The sequence below is a fragment of the Poecilia reticulata genome, chromosome 1, assembly GCF_904066995.2.
Source record: "Poecilia reticulata chromosome 1, P_reticulata-male-v2, whole genome shotgun sequence".
Lineage (NCBI taxonomy): Eukaryota > Metazoa > Chordata > Actinopteri > Cyprinodontiformes > Poeciliidae > Poecilia > Poecilia reticulata.
This window is the reverse complement of record NC_088830.1, coordinates 7,059,577-7,081,042: the sequence shown is the minus strand read 5'-3', so window position 1 is coordinate 7,081,042 and position 21,466 is coordinate 7,059,577. Positions and strand designations below refer to the sequence as shown.

Below are 21,466 nucleotides of genomic sequence, written 5' to 3'. Positions count from 1 at the left end.
TTTGCAGATGTCAGTGGTGATCAGAGGGATTTTTTTGTTCACAGATTTCTTTTTTTTTTTGTCAAATTGTGGGCTGAAAAAGTGTGAAGATACTTTGAATTTATTTTCCTAACTAAAACTATGCACTATGTCTGGACATAAATGTATCATTTTTAGATTTTAATGTTGGTTAATGTGATGTTTTACATGAAAACACAGAGGATGCATCATCACACATCGTAAAATGCAATCCAGAGTGAGAAAACGAAGTAACAGATAAATGTAACATTTTTAAATGAAAGAAATACTCAAAAAAGAAACAGAAAATATAAAGGAGTATGACAAACGTATGTAATTCTTCAAAGGGGCAGAAATACCTAAAACTGACTTTTTGATCTTCACATCATGTTATAAAGGTTTTTTTTTCATCAAAAATATATCTGGAGTGTTGCCTTGATTCTTTAGTGCTTTTTTGAGAAATCATTGAATCTCCCCTATGAAACACTCAGTTGTGCCGCCCCCTGATGAGATGCAGCCCTGGGCGGTGCCCAAGTTGCCCATTTCAGAAACCATCAACGGTTCCTCACACCAACCACCAGCAAACTATCTTACATCAATTAGATTGATCAAAATTAATTTCGCAATATTAATAGCAATATGACAAAAGACCCTAACAGTATTTTCTTTTAATTAACAATGTTCATTAAATCACACATTTATTGTGAACTTTTTTTTACCTGATCAACAATTATCTAATCCTGATGCATCTGTAAATCACTGTAGATCCCAAATGAAATGAATCTCACGTTTTCTGTATTAAAGCATACAATTTCCAAAAGTTTTTGGTTGACTGTTTTTGATGTTTTTATTTTACAAAAAAAGAAAAAGAAAAAGATTGGGTTAAATTTTTGCGCCAGCAGGATTTTTCGAGCAATGGTTGCTAGATGCTTGTGATCCTTCATAGCATCACATTCAGCTCAAAATAGACAAATACTTGGTGCTTTACCCAAAATGCAATATTTTAAGAAGAGTTTAAGCTGTCAAGTAAAAAGTATAGGTCTACCAACTTTTTGTGCTGGTTGACCAGTTTTGTGTCATTCTTAAATTGTGATTACAGAGGCCACACTATCATTTCAGATGCCTCAAATTGTCCACAGGACACACTTTGGACATCCCTGCTTTCAGTCAAAATCTGCAATCAAGTTTATCAGGGTAAAGAAGAGAAGGAGCTCCGTCGTTCTTCACAAAGCGCCATTTTGAATAATAAAATGACTTGATCATAATTTGTTGAATCTTTTCAATAGGATAAAATAAGAAATGGTAAGAGAATGAAATTATGTTGCATTATTTATTTTTTTCTCCCATTGAACTGAATTTCATTCAGCCAATCAGGGGGAAGATGACGTCCCTTTTCTGTGTTTTAGAATAGTAGAATTCTATTTTTAGCAGCAGAGGAAACATCTTTCTTCGCAGTTAGTTAAGTGAGGGATGGTTGTTTACAACGAAGCCTATTTCCGATATCGTCGATTGGCCAAACGTTATAGCGATTGTAAAGTTTAAAACTTCAACATAGCCCACGCTTCCAGGAAGCAAATGTTTCTCAATACCATATCAAGCAAATAGCAGTCGCTTTTTAAGTTCTCAATGTTTTTAACCCAACCGTGTTGAGTGTATTTAATGAAATAATCCTACACAACATGGCCTTTTCAGCAGGAGCTCGAGAATTAAACCAGCAGATGACGGCTTGGTGTGCAATTAAGATTGCTGAAATTAAAGGTCCGCATTGGGGCTGTATATTAGTACAGATGGAAAGCACCATGTAAACACCAAATTCAATGCATAAAACACACCGTATAGAAGTGCAGTGTGTAGGCAGAAGGCAGAGAGGGAGGAGTAATGACTTAAACACACTTCTCTTTAAGTTGTCAGTGCCACTCTCTGCTCTCAACAGAACATCTGGAAGGAGGAACAGCAGCCTAAACCTCTGCAGTAGGGGGGAGACTGGTGTGCAGGAAGATAAACTTCTGACTTCTGGAGTTTCATGATGGAGGGAGGACTGCAATGGGTTTGCGTGTGTCGTGTGTGAGTGTACAGATTTGAGCAGTAGGGAGAGAGAGTGTGTGTGTTTTTAGAGAGGTTTCCTCTAAGTCGTTCCACCGCTCAATCTGACAGCAGCAGCAGCAACAGCAGCACTGCCTCTTTTCCCCCCTCCTCCTCCTCGACTGTGGAGAAAATCCACCAGGTAAGAGAAGCGACCCGCACACTCTCTCGCGCGCGCGCGTTGTGACAGCTAGCGACCTGCGACGAGCGCGCGAGCGTCTGCAAAAAATTCTCGGAAGACAGAGACGGAGGGAAGAAAGGGAGGAAAAATGTCAAAGAGGGCCGGGAAGGAGGGAAAAGAAAAGAAACACCCGGCGGCGCGTTTGCGTGCCTGCAGAGACGCGCAGGATTGTTGAAGTTCCTCACAAGTCGCCAACTCAGCAGAAGTTTTCTTTGTTCAAAAGTTACAGTAACGGCGCCCGCGCGCGTTCTCACGCGCCCCGACGCTCTACCCGGCTTTTAGTTTGTGTGTGTGTGAGAGCGTGTGTGCGTGTGCGTAAGGGAGTTGTGTAACTCTTTCTGTCGGGTTTATCCGGACTCCCGCTGCATGCCAAATTGATGCTCTGGCGTTGTAGACGTGGCTTCCACAATGAAATCCCTCTGACTGCTGGATGTGGTTGACTCAGTTCCAGTAGAGTGTGTTCACTTCGTTGAAGCGCTATAGCTAGGACTAAGTTGGACAAGTTGTACATAGATTGTTTGGGGAAAGGAAGGAGTTTTAGAATGAGGGTAGTTCAGATACCGCAGTAACTGTGAGTGCAGTAAATTTAAGCTTCTTTGTCAGAGCAGGCGGTTTTTGGGTGTGGACATATCTGAACTTGACCCTTCTCTAACACGGGGTCAAAGCCAACGATGATGCAACAGATAGAGCTCAGTTAAATGAGTCAAAGTTATTACCCTGATTCTGTGCTCCACTTTTTTTTTTTTTTTGCCAAGGTTTAGAAAAAGCATGATTGTATGTTGTGAAAGTACAGTTCAGAGTAACTGAGTCAAGTCAAATTTATTTGTAGAGCGCATTTCAGCGACTATCCAACGTGCTTTATGTCATAAAACGCAATAGAGCAAGTAATTATGAAACAAGCAATGAACATTACATTTTGTTAAATGCCATCAAGTAAATATACATCAATCAATGCTCCAGTTATTATGAATCAAAATCAACTCTAAACAGGTGGGTTTTTAGCCTTGATTTAAAGCCACTCTGTGTTTCAACTGTTTTGCAGTTTTCTGGAAATTTGTTCTAGATTAGTGGCGCATAGAAGCTGAATGCTACTTCTCCATGCTTAGTTGTGGCTCTGGGGATGCAGAACCAGATACCTGTAAGAGCGCTCACTTGAGATTTCTGGGAGAAGTAAGAACGCTGTGTTGCCGATTTGTGGAAGAATGCATTGCCATTTTATGCATTTATTTATTTATTTTTTTGTGAAAAAAATAAATAAATAAATGCATTTATTTATTATTTACCTACCTACAGCAGGTAGGAAGAATACCTGCTGTAGGTATTCTTCCTACCTACAGCAGTAGCCCCTGGTGCTCTATGGTCACAGATATTTTAGATTTAAAGATTTCAGGGTCATATAACTAGACATTGGTGCTGGGTTTATATAAAGGTTGATGAGCTGGCTTTTCTGTGCTCTGTGAGACATTCTCATCTTTATGCTAGCAAGAGCTCAAAACAACCCAAATAGTGTTTTATTTTTAGTAACTTCTATTGGTACACTTGTACAATATCTATAGCCTCATGGATACCCATAATGCAACACCTAAAGACATGTCAAGGGACTGTTTGCGTCTGTTGTGGATGATCTGGTAAATGTATAACACTTTGCGTTTCTGTATCTTTACTTTTGACACAAGGTGAAATTTCCTGCAGAAGACCATCACAAAACACACACTCCAAAAAACACACACCTGTTACATTTTCATAAAGAAGTCGCTCGCAGCCGATCTTGAGATGTGGAGAGGTATTTTATGAAAATGTCAAGTCTGGTTACAGCAGTCAGGCTACACACTGCAGATCAGGTTTTATGTGTTGTAGCTTTGGTGTCAAACCTCATTGCATTCAGCAAGTTAATAAGTCTTTTGACTCACAGCCAGAAAATGCAAACCGCTCATAGTTTCTAACATCTGAGGTAAAACAATTCACCCTGGAAGAGCACGCTTAATGGAAATCTTCTGTATCCATGTCCAGGTGACGATCAGTCCTGCTCCAGCTGTAAGGGACATTAATGTGGTCAAGATTAGGACAAAATGCAGGCCAGCTAAAATGACGCATATTAAAACAAGATGTTTTAATGATAACCAGCAAATCAACTTTCCTTCGTCTGTCAAACTTTGGTTCATCTGAAGTGAAATCGTCACTTGTTAGAGGAGCTAAAGGATGTTTTTTGGGGGGGGGATTTTAACCAAGAAAAAAGAAAACAAAGTAAATGCGAGCTAATTAAATCTGCCCAAATTATTGTAACAGTTGTTCTTGATGAATGCTGTTCAATTCAGCTGATTCATGTGGCGCCAATTCACAACAAACGTCTAAGCAAGCATCTGGCGACAGTTGAAAGGAAGGGCTTTCTTTTAAACGGGAGGAAAAAAAACCCACCAACCGTCTGTCTCAACCGACTGGGACTCTATTTGAAAAATATAGCTTAAGAATATCAAAACTCCATATTTGCTGCAATCTGTGTAGACCAGCAGGACAATAAATACTCCAGTATATGTCAACACTAAGAAGAGAAGTTTTAAATCAACAACATGAATATAATTGGAAAAGTTAGCAGTAGCTTGTCTTCTGACAGCAGGCCGACTTCAACAGTGACACAGATGCTCATTATAACTACAGTGGTTGTGTTTTACTGGCAGAAGTCGGATAGAAACGTTGAGGCGGAGCTCCAAACATTTCATTTTCTCACTGTCAAGCTCCATCCGTCATCTGAAATATTAACATTCATCCATCATTGGAAAAACACAAGAGGAGCTCTGTTATTTCCCTCCTGTGTCTCATCACGCTTTATTTTATATCCTTGCTTTCTACGTCCCGTAAATAAAGGCTATTGGAGAAAGTGGTAGAAAAGAGGAGGAGAGATTCAAAGATGGAGATGAAGTACACTGGAAACTGAGAAAGAACATGCAATGAAGAGGGGAAAAAAACAATGAACACAGTGATGCAATCTGGCTTTTATATCCAAAATGTCCACTCGTTAGCTTTGTTAATTTAATCAGAAAAGAGCGTATGGGGTCACATTATGGTGATCAGCGTTAATCAGATAATTCTAATAAATAAACTTAATGATTTGGATGTTTATTTGTCTTGCAGGAGTTAAAACTTCCTCCACGTTTCAAGTCTATTTCAGGTTTTCTTCCATGATTACCAGGCATGCACAATATATCGGCACTGACATTGGCCAATATTAATCTTTTTTTTTTTACGCTTAATGGAATCAGTTTTGTTCTACACATGCCATTTTCCACAGGGTTTGTTTGTTCTCCACTGAGCTGGGCACTTTATTCCATGTCTCCCCAACATGGCAAACCTCCCATTTGATTTATTGTGACAGCATTTTGTGTTTTCCAGGCATAAAGTGCCATTTTACAGCTCAGTCAAGTAACTGTTAGCTTTAATTGCTATAAAAATTTTATAAATGGCAAATATAACTTCCCGATATAATGCCTTGAAATTATACCTTTATCTCTTTAAGAAACTCCTGCTCTTTCTGAAACTCCACCTCCAAGGCGTCACCACACCATCACTCTTCTGTTGACGTTTTTACCACCATTGCCCTGAGAAGTAGCTCCTATAATGAGCTCAGCAGATAACAGTTCCACCAGGTGTTTACTAATTGCTGCTGGCTAGTCTGAAGGAGCTGTGAGGGGAAGTCGCAGGGGAGAGCTGCTCTGTAACGCAGAAGCTTGGAAACTGCAGTTCAGGGGAGGAGCTTCCTCTCGAAGGCGGGACTAGGTTCACCAAAACATTTTACACAGCTGAATGGTTGCCATGGAGATTAATGGATTTCACAAACATGCATGAAAGAATCAAAGCAACACTCCAGGTATGTTTTTGATGAGGGAATAACATTATTACATGGTATAAAGCTATAAAAAAGTATTTAACATAATACTGCTCCTTTAACAACAGCTCTCATTCATCCATAAAGTGTAAAATGTTGAGAACGACTAATAGCTCACCTGTCAACTGACTGTCCACCTTAACGCTGGAACTCTGCCACTCCTCTATTTCATTCCATTAAATGAAAGAGAGATGAAGAAAAAAACAACAAATGTTTGTTGTCAGAGATCTACCATATATTTGGGCATTTCTGAAACAGATAAAGTCAGTATGGAGATTAGGAGGCTGGATTTGTTTCGATGAATATAATTCTGTCGTTTATTGTTCTGCGTTTTGGACCATATTTGCATTTGAATGCCCTGGGAAGCTGCTACTTTGTCACATTTTCATGCAAATCAAACAAATCTCTGAGGTGGTTCAGGAAAATCATGCACAGAAATCTGTGGGCTTAGAAAGCGCACACATTTCCCCTGGAAATATTTGTGAAAGCAAATCAAAGGATCAAATCCATACTTTTTTTTTGGTTTGTTTGTTTGCATTCACTTGAATGCAATCTGAAAGCAATCCTGCAGCATATCCTCATTTTTAGTCTCGAAGTTTGCCTCATGTTTTTTTGGTCCAACACCTCCAAATGGCCAAGAATCAGGCATAGAGGTTTTTAAGATTTGCTTCGGTTTTTATGTTTGCAAGTCTGAATCCCTGGAGAAATCACAGTAAACGCAGCATGCACTTCATCCTGCGTGTCTCGGATGTGCAGCACGTTCCAGGCCTCCATTAAATGAGAAGAGTTATGGCCAGATCCATAACGTTTGGCAGTCATGTGTGAGAATTACTTTTGGAGGAGGATATTCTTATTGTCAAAGAAGTATTTGCACATTTGACCAGAAATCCACAGGAATGTGAAAGAAAAAAAAAATCTAACACAGTCAAAACCAACAAAGAAAATCGTGGTTTTAGTTTTAGCTTGATGTTTCAGACGTTCAATGGAAGAAAAAAACCCCATCAATGTTAAAAAAAAACATTTTATGATTTTTTTCAGCATAGTTCAGTGAGTATGTTTTTTTGTTTTTCTGTTCTCCCTCCTCAGGTGATGGCAGCCATGTTGACTGCTAGCTCCAGCCTGCTGTTCCTCCTTGCCTTGGTGTGCTGCGTCTCCTCTTCACCCAGATCGCCGTCTCGGCTCTGCAGGCGATGCTGTGACCAGCTGGATCCACCGGATCCACCGGACACCACCGCTCATTACCAAATGCCTGAAGTCAGAACTGTCATCAACATGACCATTCTCAAAGGTACCGCAAGTCTAGCTAGCTAACTTACTGCGTCACGGTGGTACTTCTCCAAACTGTGTTGGTTGTAGGAAGAAGCTTAAAGATCAGAGAGAAATTCAGGGTTTTACTTTTCTTCTGATTCCTAAAGCCCAGAAAATCCATGCAGGAAGAAATGCAGAAGGCATATTGTGTTTTACTGTGACTTTTTAATCCCTGTGTATCTGCAAGTATTTCATTTCTATGACGACGTACTGGGGCCTTTGTATAGAAAATAGGAAGAGCAGTAAATCTCTGCTAAAGTATCCCAGACAACTAAGAAACTTCTGAGTTTGTAAAATCAAAAAATTGCTGGAATAAACTTAAATATTTTGACATTAATCACTAAAATGTGGACATGTGAGTTTGAAAAGCTGCAAATTTTCTAGAATTTTCAAGTTTTTTTCTCAAAAATTTCTGAGTTTAATCTCAAAAGTTTTGTGTTTTTTTTTTGAGCAAATGTTTTACTTTTCAAACTGAGAAATTAACTTGTTTTTACTAGAAAATTTCTGAGATTGATCTTAAAATTTAAAACTTTTTAAGTGTGAAATGTACTCCTTTTTATTTCTGTCTATAATGACACCTGTACACTGTCGTATCTCTGCGCCGCTTTGCTTTAATCACTTGTTCGACTTAAAGCAGAAGGCCGTGTGCCTGGTGTAGTAGTGCTTAATCAGAAGAGCAATCATCCTGGAACTGTGCAGCCGACTGTAACGATGCATTCATGGTTAAGTGGAAATGAGATACGAGACGTGCTGTTGAAAAGGAAATTAGATGCTCCATTGATAGAAACGACCAGGAACCACTTTTAAAATCAACCACAGTTCAATGACTCTTGGTAAACAATCAGTGCCAGTAATCTTTACAACTTTTGACAATTTCTATCGAAGGGAAATGCATCAAAAAATATAGATTCAGAGAAGCCCTGGATGCTGATTTATTTAAAGTGCTGAAGCATACACCTGTATTTGCATTGTCAACATGCCATTTGTAAGCAGGCCTTAGTGCATACATCATTTTGTGCTCTATGTGAAGTGGACCCAACACATAACTGATATAAACATAAATTCATTAGAAATTAAGGTCTGATGAGGTCAGGAATAGTCTAAATTAAACCTAAAAATAAATAAATAAATTATGCTAAGTAAAACATTGACTCGCTCATTTTGTTTATAATATGTAAAATTACCCAATTTAAATTTAATAGGTTACTTAAGCCAAGCAGAACAAGGTTCATACAAAAAAAATACATTGAACTTTTTTTTTTTTTAATGATTTTTTTAGGATCAATTTGATCCTAAACATAACAGGAGCCTTAAAGAGACAGAGGCCAATTTCAAGATACTTGATGCCTGGATTTGGTGCAAAGTGTAGTAACGTTATTACATATAGATCAGAAAGCATAACAAAATGTGTTCAAGGATTTTATTACATTTGTGCCATTTACTATATACTTTGGTTTCAGTGATATTTTACTACATTTTGAAGCCTGGTTTTATTACATAAAACGTTGTTTCAGATGCTTCACAACCAACTTAACCAGAGTAGTTTAAACACTATATGATCATTTTTGTGGTTTCACATGCTGGACCTTTAGCAACTAAAACATCACATCTTCTCTGACCTTTTGTCTTTTGGATTTAATGTTTAAAAAAAAAAGCGCCAAAAGTCAACAATCATAACCTCTGAACTACGACAGATTCACTCTTAGTAAGGCTTAATGGTAATGTTTCAAACCCAAAGTCCACATCTTTATTCAACATTAAACATAAAGACTTTTGAGCATCTAAGTCAGAACTTCACACACTGTAGAAAGATTGTGAAGCGTAATGGAGAGAAACCATCCACACCAATCAGCTCATGCACACAGTTCTGGCTAAAACTATTAGCAGTTTTGTTATGAAGTTTTTTTTTGTAGATTTAGATAGTGTAACCTTCAAGCCAAAAGAGAGCATACCAAAAGAGAACAGAGTGTTCAGTCATATCAGGAGTAGTTCTTCAAAAATGCAAATCTGCAATTACATTCAATTCAGTTTATTCAGACTGCGTCATTTTTACAACAAATGCATCAGATTATTATTAAAATTTTAGGTCTAAAGAACTTCAGCAGATGCCTTGTAGCATTCACTCCTGGACGAGTACATGGAGTGTACTCTAGCTTTGCAGCAATGCTTCACACCGAGCATGCCTGTAGTGACAGAAAAAAAAACTATCATTTAACAGGAAGAAAACTCCAGCAGAACCAGAACCTGGCTCAGTCCAAGCGACCAACTCAGGGTTTGACAGAGCAGAGACACACAAAAGGAAGAAGAGCTGATATTGGAGAACTTTCTATGTTAATGAGAAGAAATAAGTTAATAGCAGGAGATGGTGAGAGTTCATTCAGGAAGGATTCACAACCAAACAGAACGTCAAACCAGGTGTAACTTGTACAGAAACAGAAAACCCCTAAAAGTTAGCAAAAATAATAAATTGGAGAGTAGCAGAAGAAGAAAGTGAGGAAAAGTTTCTTTCTCCCATCAGCCGGTCTCAGAAGTCATTTAAATGAGCAAAACCCTTTAGAGGTTTTTTTTTTTTTTTATCTGCATGTGTAACGGAAATTATTTTAACTTATCAGTTAAAACTGAATCAGAGAACATGTGGCCTCTTCTGAAAGCTCACATTTCCAAGAAATTTTATAATTAGCTTTAGCTTAAAAAGCATAAACTGTCATAATGTGTGTTTTGATGGTGGACCCAAATGCAGAAAGGTAAACATGTTGAGTAAATAAAAAATGTTTAATGAAAAAAATGATGGACAAACTTACAAAAATCACAGGGAGCCAGAGAAAAACAAAAACCATAAATACAAGGAAAAAAGCCAGCAGGGAACACAGGGAAGAAACAGAGAAAATAACAGGGTGTAACGGGAGCAACCAGCAAGGAGTGACTGAGAATGAGGAGCTTAAGTACTGGGAGTTTGAATGCTGAACAAAAGACCTGGGCTTATTGGCTAACTGGTTGCAGGTGTGAGGGGAGGGAGAGCGAGAAATAGGAAGAGACACATTGAGGATTAGAAAATTAAGCTAACAAAATAACAAAAAAAAACATAGCATATGCATAGCTATCATTGCTATGTGCAACGAAATTGCTTGTGTCATTGTCTTCTATGTAGATAGCAAATTCCTCCATCAAACTTCCCCCTGTTCCTGTGTCTGCAGGTGACAAAGGCGACCGAGGAGACAAAGGCACACCCGGGAAGCCGGGTCTGGAAGGGCCCGCCGGGCAGCGAGGACCCCTTGGGCCAAAGGGCAGCAAAGGCCATGTGGGCGCCCCCGGCGACGCCTGCAAGATCCCGCACTCTTCCTTCTCCGTTGGGCGTCGCAAGTCCCTGCACAGTGTGGAGTACTACCAGGCGCTGGTCTTCGACACGGTGTTCGTCAACCTCCACGAGCACTTCAACATGTTCAAGGGGAAGTTCTACTGCTATGTGCCGGGGATCTACTTCTTCAACGTCAACATCCACACCTGGAACTTCAAGGAGACCTACCTGCACCTCATGCACAACGACAAGGAGAAGGTGATTCTGTACGCGCAGCCCAGCGAGAGGTCCATCATGCAGAGCCAGAGCGTCATGCTGGACCTGGCCCTGAACGACGAGGTGTGGGTCCGCCTCTACAAGCGGGAGCGCGAGAACGCCATCTACAGCGACGACGTGGATGTTTACATCACGTTCAATGGATACCTGGTGGCGCCGGGCATCCAGTAAGACTGGAAGTGAAATCGGGATTGGCGGAGCATCTAGGTTCGGTTATTCACTTTTTTTTTTCTTTCAATTCTCTCAATGTTCTCTACTAGAATATTGTGTAGTAGAAAACATTGTACAAGTGGTGCTATTGAATATTCCTTTCACCAGTGAGAGGAAATGTGCTGCTTTCATAAATAGAGGCTGTCCAAAAAAATAAAAATAAAGAGGAACAATAAATAAGTAGTATTTGGGAAAGAAAGCAGAGAAATCTTTTTGTACTTGAATTATATTTTTGTACAAATTATGTCATGTTTGATGTTCTTTGTGCTGCTAAAAATTTCCTCTGAAATCCTTTTCACAGGGTTTATGGAAGAAAAATTAGTTTAAATGCAATCAGACCAACTATAAAATATTTATAGGGCCATCTCTTGTGGACCAAATTTAGTTATTAGCTATTAGCTTTAGTAGTTAGCTACTAGCTATAGTCATTCGCTATTAACTTAATAATTAGATATTATCTCAATTATTAGCTTTAGTAGTTAGCTATTAGCTATTAACTTCTTTATAAGCCATTAGTGTTAGTTGTTAGCTACTAGCTATTGCGTTTAGCCTTAATTATTACCCGTTAACTTTAGTTATTTTCTATTAGCTAGAGTTATTAGCTATTGACATTTGGCCATCAAAAGTAGACTCCATCATGGTAATGTTCAAATCCCAATATCATCTCTCCGTGTTTTTAAAAAATTTAATTGCACACTTTATGACAAATGAAATCAAATCTATTTTTCATAATTTTGTCTATTTGTTTTCTCTCACATTAGAAATTAACTGAGTGCATTCTTTTTACACTTGATTAAAAAAAATTAATTCTCACCCTGAATAAAAGATGAATGCTACTTTGATAAATCATTAAGTGGAAATCAATAATGATGATCAATATCAAAGAGATCTGAAGCACGAACGACACATATGCTGCATAAAAAACTCTCTAAAACAACCTGACACTAATTTAGCAGTACAAACAAGTACAGACGTCATGCCAGTGTGAACACTGCTGCAGCATTTCTTTCCAATTCCCATGCAGGCCTTGTCTTACTCTTCATTAATTTTTCCCAAGATGCATTTTGTTTGGTTTAAAAATTGGAATACCTCTGGAGAGAGTCCTCCATATTGTAAGTTTGACTGTCAGAAGTTTCCGTTTATTGCTCATAGCTATACTTTGTCTGACCTAGATTTTAATAAGATTCTTCAAAACTGTCTGACAGGCCAGGAGTATTTTTCTGTTTGCTTGTTTTCTCAGAGTGCTGCATTAATTATAAATGGAATGAAAAGAGGCGCGGCTGAATACAATCTTGTAAAAAAAAAAAAAAAAAAAGATATTTTCAGCAATTACAGTATCAAAATATTGTGAACCTCGTTTGTCCCATTGCTAAGTTGCAAAAACCTGACCCATTAGCCTCTTCAGCTGAATGCGAAAACATTCAAAATTAGGCCAAGCTTCATCACAAACGAATATCTTTTTCAACATTTATTGTACATTTAATTTCGTAAAATTCACAAAAAAGAAAATCATCACTAACTATCATCACTAACTGTTGCTTTTCTTTCACATGTAAACCTGTATTTTTTTTTATTATGTTAGTGAACTGAATATTAGAAAAATGAACAACAAATCTGCTGTGTGTTCTAATCCAAGCATACGTCAGGGATATACTAAAGAAACGCCTTGTATTCTTGCTGGACGGACTACAAACTGCAGAGCAGTTTTATGTAAATATTTGTATATTTTCTGTCTGTAATGGCTTCCAGATTTGCAATCACTCATGTTGTTGAGGCTGTAAACTATTTGTAAACAGTTTTCCTCTTTATAAGGTCATCTTGTATTGTGTCACTGACACACGCAAATAAAGAAATATTGCATAATTTCATCTGTCCCTCATAAAAGAAGGTGGCTCTTCTGTCCAGATCTTGATTGAAATCTTTTTGCAAAGGAGTGAGTTTGTTTCGCACTTCTGCTGTGAAGAGTTACCTCACCGTTTGGTTCTTGATGCTTTTTGGCTCCCGACGAAGCGCTTGAAGCCCACGAGGAGAGACCGGATTCGAGATTAACCCCATAAACGAGCCACTTCTCCAGCACAAACAAATAAAAGCCCATTTAAACATCTCGGAGACAGCAGATGAGTCTGCGGCTCCATCTGTTTGGCCGCACCTCTCCCATTAGTGATGCCGTCCAACGGGACGCTTCGCTGGAGGAAAACACACTGCGGCGTTGTAAATACTTTAGATTTTCAGAGGAGATCCGCAAAGCTCTGCGGGAGAAACAACACATGGCATTTTTCCTGCTTTGTCAGCCCAGAATGATGGAGGCTGTTCCAACAGGCACAACAGACGAGCTGTGCGAGTTGGAGGACGACTGAAAGTTTCTAAATCTCACATACTTCAGGTTGTTTTGACTTTGTTTTGGTCGTTAGTGCTTCCTATCCAAACACAGAATGGCAAAATTTGAGATAAATGTCCATTTAGCAAATGGTAAGTGAAGACTACATATTGGATTACCATTAATCTGATTAGAATATTTTATTGCTATACTGAGCCAATTTCAGTTACGAAAAAATTTAAAAATTGACAACCGTCAAAGATTCAACCTGCAAATTTCTAACTTTAAGATTAAAAAAGAGACTTCTATTGATTCAAAAAACAGCAAAACAAGTCAGGGAGACTGATGTACGTACCAGTGTCCAAATAACGGATTTAATAAGTTATAAGAGCAAGCGTACTTTGACTTTCTTCAAACTGTCGACCAATCAAACGACTGTTCTTACCAGCTCACTTTCTATAAGACAGCTACATTTGAGGCAGCCTTCCTTTTTAGCTGGAACACAAGATGGCTGCCACAGAGGACACACCCACACGGTAAACATTCTAACCATATTAGCACAAAACAGAATGTTTACAATTCCTCCCACACTGTGGAACTAACATAGAAAACTTAAAGTGGAACATAGTTCTTCTTAACAAGCTTCATTATCTGTTTGGGCCAGTCAACAGGAAAACGATTACATTATTGGGAATCCGGCCTGGTTTTCAATCACACAGGACTTGCATTACTTAGCTTTATGTAGATAACATTCTGAGCATAACCTGCACCACACAGCGTAGTGATCTGGTGTTTTAAAGTTGTGCCAGCACACCTCTAAAGATGCGTTCACACCAGCCCCGTTTAGTCCGCTTTAATCAGACGACTAAAATCACGGTTTGGTTGAACTGAACTCCGGTGCAGTTCGAATGCAAGCGGACTGGAGACCGCTCCAAAAGCAAGAAGTGACTAGTGGAAGAAATGGCTCAAAGGTTTTTTATCAACGACAAATGAGAAATCCTACAACCGTTAAACTCCAATTTGGTTTACATTTTGTGAAGATGTAAGCTGCATTCATGTCTTCTTCTGTGATTTTTGTGTCATTTCCTTCAGTAGTTCTTGGTGCAGCGCCACCACAGGCCAGGGGTGGAACAAGTTTTTCAAAGGGTTTGGTTGGTTTGACACAGTGCAGTGTGAAAGATAACCACAGCAGCTGAAAATGTAAAAAAAAAATGCTGGTCCCAATCGAATCGAGTCTACCAAGCTATCAGATGTGAAGACATCATAAAACTCCATACTTATATCTATGCCGGAAGACCCGGGGGCCAATGTAGACACTATATATATATATATATATATATATATATATATATATATATATATATATATATATATATATATATATATATATATATAAGATCAGACCTAAGAACACATTTGGATCCCCTGTTGAGCTGGTGGAGAGAGTTATCAGGTATTGGACAAATGTGGAGTGGAGGTTTGGATTTCCCTCCTGGACCTGTTCACCCCACGACCCAACCTTATACATAGGGAAGATGAAGGACTGATGTTTTAAATTTTCAAAAACACCTCAAAAAGTCAAGAGTTGTATTCAGAGGAAATGTCCAAGCCATATAGAACTAAATACTTTATCTCAACGTGACACAAAGACAAATTTGAATTTCGTCGTGAAGCCAAACAAGTTCTGAAAAAAGCTTTCTTTGGACAGAAAACGCCGATCTGCTGCAGAGAAGGAAGGAAAACTGTACGAGTGAGGCTTGAAAACGGCTCAGGATCTGAAGGCATTCGGCATTATCCGTGTCAAAGCATTACGGTGATGCAATCAGGCCGAGGATGTGAGGGAAGCGGCTTTATCGCTTCCACTGTGAAAATAGATAATGTTTGTTTGTAAGGTGAATCGGAGGGCACCGAAAGCTGCAGGAGGACGGAAGTCAGAAAGAGTGCAAAAGCAGCGAGAGCAGCAGAGAAAATAAAACGCAACACTGTGCACTGGCTGACGCAACACCTCAGCTTCGTCCTTTTGTTTTCCTGACGGCAGCCAGCTCACAAACAGACAACAACTGAAGAAAGTTACAGTGAAGGCTTACCAAAATACATTTTCCACATCTTTATAGACATATTATCCAATGGGTTATGTTGGGAATTTATGTGAGAGACCAACACTAAGTATTTCTTCATTCTGGGTATGAAGAGAACCGTACATTGTCTCCAATATATGAAAAACACAGTCTGCATGTTTGTTCACAAACAGCTCTGTGTGCAGAGCAGAAAATGTCTGAGTGTGAGCAAGGCAGTCTATAAAGGTTATTTGTGGAAAAATACAGCTGTAAATTTGGACTTATTTTTCTTAATAAATTCTCAGACTCAATTGGAAATAAGCGTGTCAGTGTGAAGGGTTTCTGAGTTCATTCCTTCAAGAGAGACGAAGTTTGACTCATAATACTCAAAAGTTTTGCAAGGTAGCGCAAAAGAAAAATCTTCCCCATGTCCTCTAGGGGGCTCTGGGGGAGAAAGTACTCAAAAAATTTACTTAAGTAAAAGTACAAATACACAGACAAAACTGTACTCAAGTAAAAGTCAAAGTACCACATTAACATTTTACTTAAGTAAAAGTAAAAAAGTACTGGCTTTTAAAAATACTTAAGTATTAAAAGTAAAAGTACTTGCTGAATGGATTACCTAATCACTAATATCATTAAGTGAACCGATTGTTTTTAATTTTAATACATCAGTAATGTACCATTTTAATGAACAATGCCACAGATAAAGCATGTTTTTATTGTTTACTCTGTAAAATAGTTTAGACTTAGATATATGATTCTATGCATCATAATTTCATGGATGGAAACATTTTGTCTCCTGTCCTAACATAACATGAACTTCACTTTTTTTTTTTGCCTCTAGTGGCATTTATTTTGAAAGAAATCCAACTGGCAGAGGATGACATGGAACCAAGGAGCCACGTAGCAGAGTTGTAGTCTAGACCAGACCACCAAACCCAAGACCAAATCTCAGCACCCCATGCTACATGACACAATAAAATTAAGTGCACCTATCAAAATTGCTTCTCAAATTGATCTGAAAGATCCACATTCCCATAAAAACACCTAGATATTAAATACCTAGGGCTGAAATAAATTTAACCAGTATTAATTCAAACTCTTCATTCTGTTTTGCTTTCATCTCTGTGCCACAATCCAGAGGTCTCCTGCCATCCCTAAAAAAAATAATGCCCTGGGCGGTTGCCCATATTGCCAATGTCAGAAACCACAGCTGTCTGCACCATTAAACATAGCAATTAACGGTAAACAAGGCTCAACTATGAACACTGTCCAAGGCCCAATAAGCAAGAAGTAACCAAGCAGAAGGAGCACTGTGACTGTTTTCATCCTCCCTCCTGCTGCGAAGTGACGAAAACAAAGAGGAATGAGCATGCTCTGTGTTCTTACGTTCTGTTTTATTTATTCGCCAATTAAATATATATATGAAATAAAATAACTGCAGTGTGTACGCACGCATTGAGGCTTCAGTCTTATCAACCTTAGTAAAGATCCGTCCAGAAGAATCGGATTGTTCCTGAATGTCATATCACTATATTGCCGACTTTGGTCACAGCGTTGTCCCATAAATGCGACACCTCAGTCAACACCTCCACACAATAATTCAGTGCATGAGTGACGACTTTTTTTCATTGCGGATGCAACATGTGTCTCAGTCAGTACAGGTAGCTTTGCTGGCATCACGTCCACGGACCTTTCTTGACCTTTCTTTAAGCTTTCCTTCCAAGTGACGCTAAAAAGTGGACGAAGTCCCCACCGTCTGTGAAAGCAAAGCGCTGCTGATTTTACATGTCGCCATATCTTATGATTTATGCAGCGCTATTATATTACTGACAATTAGACAGACATCTTCTCCCGCTCAGAAGAAACCACTGCGCATTTCTTGGAGCTCCGCGAGCGAGTAAAGGGGGAGGTGATAGGTGACAAGACACTCAAGTCACGTTATTGCTTGGATTTTACGGCGCCACCTTAAGTCCCTGAACTTCACATTTTAACGGACAAAAAGCGCAACGCGACTTGGATGTAACGAGTAACGTGACAGCTTTGTAGAAATGTAGTGAAGTAAAAAGTACAGATACTTACTGTAAAATGTAGTGGAGTAAAAGTAGAAAGTATCCATTATTAAAACTACTTGAGTAAAGTACAGATACACGAAAATTGTACTTAAGTACAGTAACAAAGTAGCTACTTGTACTTCGTTACTTCCCACCACTGCAGTTCAGTCACTCATTTGTGAAAATGTAAGTGTGGAATGTTTTTGTATAAAAAAACCTGCAATCTGCAGCTGTTAAACGCAAGTACATAAAAATTACAACAACTTAAAATTGTGTTTAAAAAAATGCTACTTATTTAAGTAAGTGTTTGCAGTTTCCGCTCCTCTGCTGTGGTCCTAGACAACAACAACAACAAAAAGGAAATGCGTTTTCAACAGATGTTGCCGTCCTTACGGGAGGCAGGAGGCACATCCGACTTGATGCAGCTTGTATCTTGATGTAGGTACTTTACATAATTCTCCACTCGTCTCTACGGCAGTAAAACATTCAACTTCTCTTTCATGCAGCAGCCTCTTCATTTGCCAGATGTTTAGGGGACTTCCCTGCATCACTTCAGATTTCTCCCAAAGTGTTTCAACTGGATTCAACTCAAATTTTTTACTTTGGCTCCCTAACAGAGAGCCTGGGTCTATTAGGCGAATCCACAATGAATTAATCATGTTGTCGGAAGGTTAGCTTACAGTTCACTTTCAGCTTTTCATTCACTTTTGATTTTAGGTGGAAAAGTTGAGCAGCAACTGTGAGCTGCAGCGTCCCAGAGGGAGCAGAGCGATCCAAACTGCAACATTCCACAATTATGTTTCACATCTTGCTTGATGTTACATTTCTCCTGCGAAAGATTCGGTCGGCACCAAACTTAAAAACATAAAACAATTTCTCTATCTGAAAACAACTCTTTCATTTATCTGTACAAATAGTTTTATTCTCCAGAGACGCCGTTCTGACGATCTTGTTCAGCAGAAAACTGTTGTTGTGTTCTAATCTTGCGTTTGGTTTCACGAATCTCTTTCCTGGCAGGCCTCCGGATCAAAATCAGCTCAGCTCTTTTGCTGCAAGTCGATACATGTAACTTGAAACCGACCAGCGGAGTCCAGGGAAAATCCTGCAGGGAGGTCTTGAGATTGTCAGGGACTTCTTTTCACATCAAACGTTCAGCAAATTGATCTTAATTTAGTTGGACCAGCCACCACCAGCAAACATTTCACAACCGATTACCTGTGAAGGCTAAGATAAAAGATATTTTTATCATTATTACGTTGCACTTGATGATCTTTTGTATTTAAATGTCCTCTTTGACTTTGCATTGAATTCAGGGCTGATATAATTAATCAGATTAATCGGAATAATCAATTAATGAAATAATCGTCAACTAATTTAGTAATCGACTAAACTTAAGCTGTTAATTGGGGCATGCAGACTCCTAAAAAAAGAATATTTGATGAAAGAACTAAAGGCAGAAATGAAACCAAAACTGTAAAAAGTAAGATAAATAAAAAAAGAAGACATCTTTACTCCTAAATATGTCATCTGCAAATTGTATAGTTTCACCTGGTTCAGATTATGTAAAAAGAAAACAAAAATTGTATTAACCAATTTAGTGCATTACGGGAATTTAATGAATCCCCATACTGCACTAAATTGGTTAATACAAAAAGAATTGCTAGTATTGTGTAGTATTAATCTGCAGAATGTGCCCGTTTTTTTTTTTTTTTACCAGATTAATCAATAAACCGTCAGATAGAATAAGTGATTACTAAAATAATTGTCAGCTGCAGCCCTGATTGAATTATGGATTTTATGCAAAGGCACAACAACAGAGATGATGTTTCTGGTACCAAACCTGAAATCTGACACCGTCTTAAATCTCAGACTCAGGAGTCCATCTCAGGCCTCAAGTCTTCAGGTGAACAAGTCAAAGTCGAGTTTGAGCTTTTTCATTGTTGGGACTTAACTAATAATTATTTGACCACTTGAGGCACTCGTGTTAGATAATCTTTTGTCATGAAAAAGATGACCTCTTCAAAGGGAGATTAGCGCACCCCATCATGATGCGTCTGAAAATGACCATTTCCACACCTTTGATCCCAACAGACATGCACCTTTCAAATCATCAAAAGCCACACGCATAATTCAAACACGTGGACGGACATGAAGTGAAAAAAACCCGAAAAACTCCCCATATACTTCCTCATGTTTAGAAACAGAAAAGTGTTTTCTGGTACATCAGCACACATAAGAGCGGAGATAGTCCAACAGCTGAACAGATTTCTCACTACCAGCTGCAGTAAATTAAACTGTTTGAACTCTTCAGTATAAATGCGAAATGTAAGTTGATGGTAAATAATTAATGTAAAACCGAGGCTGTATAACAGTGAGACAAAGCATTTTTGCTGCTTCCTCCATAACATCCTTGTTATCTTTCAAATGTAAACACTCATGAACATCGGCATGTTTTCACTCTGCATTTCCGCTGTCAGTGATTAGAAATGGGCTAGCCAAAGTACATCCTGTTTAGCACTGTACACAAATGGCAGGATTTCAGGACGGGAGAGGGAAAACAGACTGAAATACAGCGCTCTTTTGGAATCACTAAAAAAAATACTTAAGGACACTGATAGCAAAAACCATCAAGCCATTAAACTGCCTCTGTTAGACTGCTGAATTTTCCCATCAACTTATCCTCCCCCCTCTTTCCTCCATAAATAGCTGCTTTGAAGGGGTCATCACACAACATGATCTTCCAGAAAACATACTGCAGGCTGGAAAAAGACTAAAGCTGACAAGAACGACCTCTAAACTTACACAGGTTCTTGACTGAATGAACCGGAGGAGACCGTGGAGGTGCCTGACACCCTATCAGCCTTTATGAGATGATAAAGTTCACTTCAAAACATAATTGAGGAGATTTTCAGAAAGTTGCCATGGTGATAAGATCTAGTCAGGAAGTACAAAGCACTTAGGGTCACAAGAGGACAGTCTTCCTTCTTCTACTCAGTCAAGAAAATGACTATATCATGAGTGCCTTGCAAAAAGGTTCATACTGAGACCAAGTGGTGCCCTTTAAACCGTGACCTTAGCCCTAGTACTATCATAGCGGTACTACCTACTGCTATGACAGGGGCCGTATTAGTATCTGTGGTGGGACAGAGTCAGACTTGTCTGGAAACGACAGGCAGTTTCATACTTTGCAGCAGCAAAGTGCGAAGCAGAACAGCCATCAGATGCAAACTTAGCAAAACTGTTGTTGTATTTATACTTTTCAGACATTTCTTTTTCAAAAAAGTGACTAGAAAAGGCACCAGCATTCAAAATAAAGCATTTGCTTTTCGTTTTATGCATGATCCGCATTCAGCATTAGTGTGCATGCTTTTAATTCCTTCCTCCAGATAAATGAAGGTCTTCAGACTGAACTCAGCGCTCGGTCAGTGTCAGTAAGAGGCAAGAGGATTCCAGTGGGCAGTGCTGCAGTTATGTAACCGACCCAGCAAGAAAGGGAAATGACTGAGCGGCGAGCTGGGCTGTCGGTGGAAACCTTACAGTACGAGTTATGAGACTATAAAAGACAGTTTTATTTCAATTTAAGAGTTTGAGGAGCGAGCCCCGGGGCTAACAGCTGTTTTCAGGGCTGGCTGGGCTGCAAGACGATCTGTTGTAGTCTGGAAACAGGAAACGGGGTCTATCGCTCCGGCACAGCCCTCCTAATTACAACCACATAACCTCTGACCACACTCATATGTCAGCTGGAGACACAGCCAAGGGGGACATGAGGGGAAAAAAAAAAGATAAAAGTGCTGAGGTGGAATGGA

The 21,466-nt window shown here is 39.0% G+C and overlaps 2 protein-coding genes across 2 annotated transcripts in view; one reads left to right on the top strand and one right to left on the bottom strand.

The window, feature by feature from the left end:
• rps19bp1 (ribosomal protein S19 binding protein 1) overlaps positions 1-21,466 on the bottom strand; it is a 122,556-nt gene that overhangs the window by 81,706 nt on the left and 19,384 nt on the right. The window lies entirely within an intron of this gene.
• On the top strand, positions 1,914-13,097 carry c1qtnf6b (C1q and TNF related 6b). The gene is made up of 3 exons (XM_008432157.3): positions 1,914-2,221; positions 7,227-7,428; positions 10,643-13,097. The coding sequence occupies exons 2-3, from the start codon at positions 7,230-7,232 to the stop codon at positions 11,188-11,190; spliced, it is 747 nt and encodes a 248-aa protein (XP_008430379.1). The 5' UTR covers positions 1,914-2,221; positions 7,227-7,229; the 3' UTR covers positions 11,191-13,097.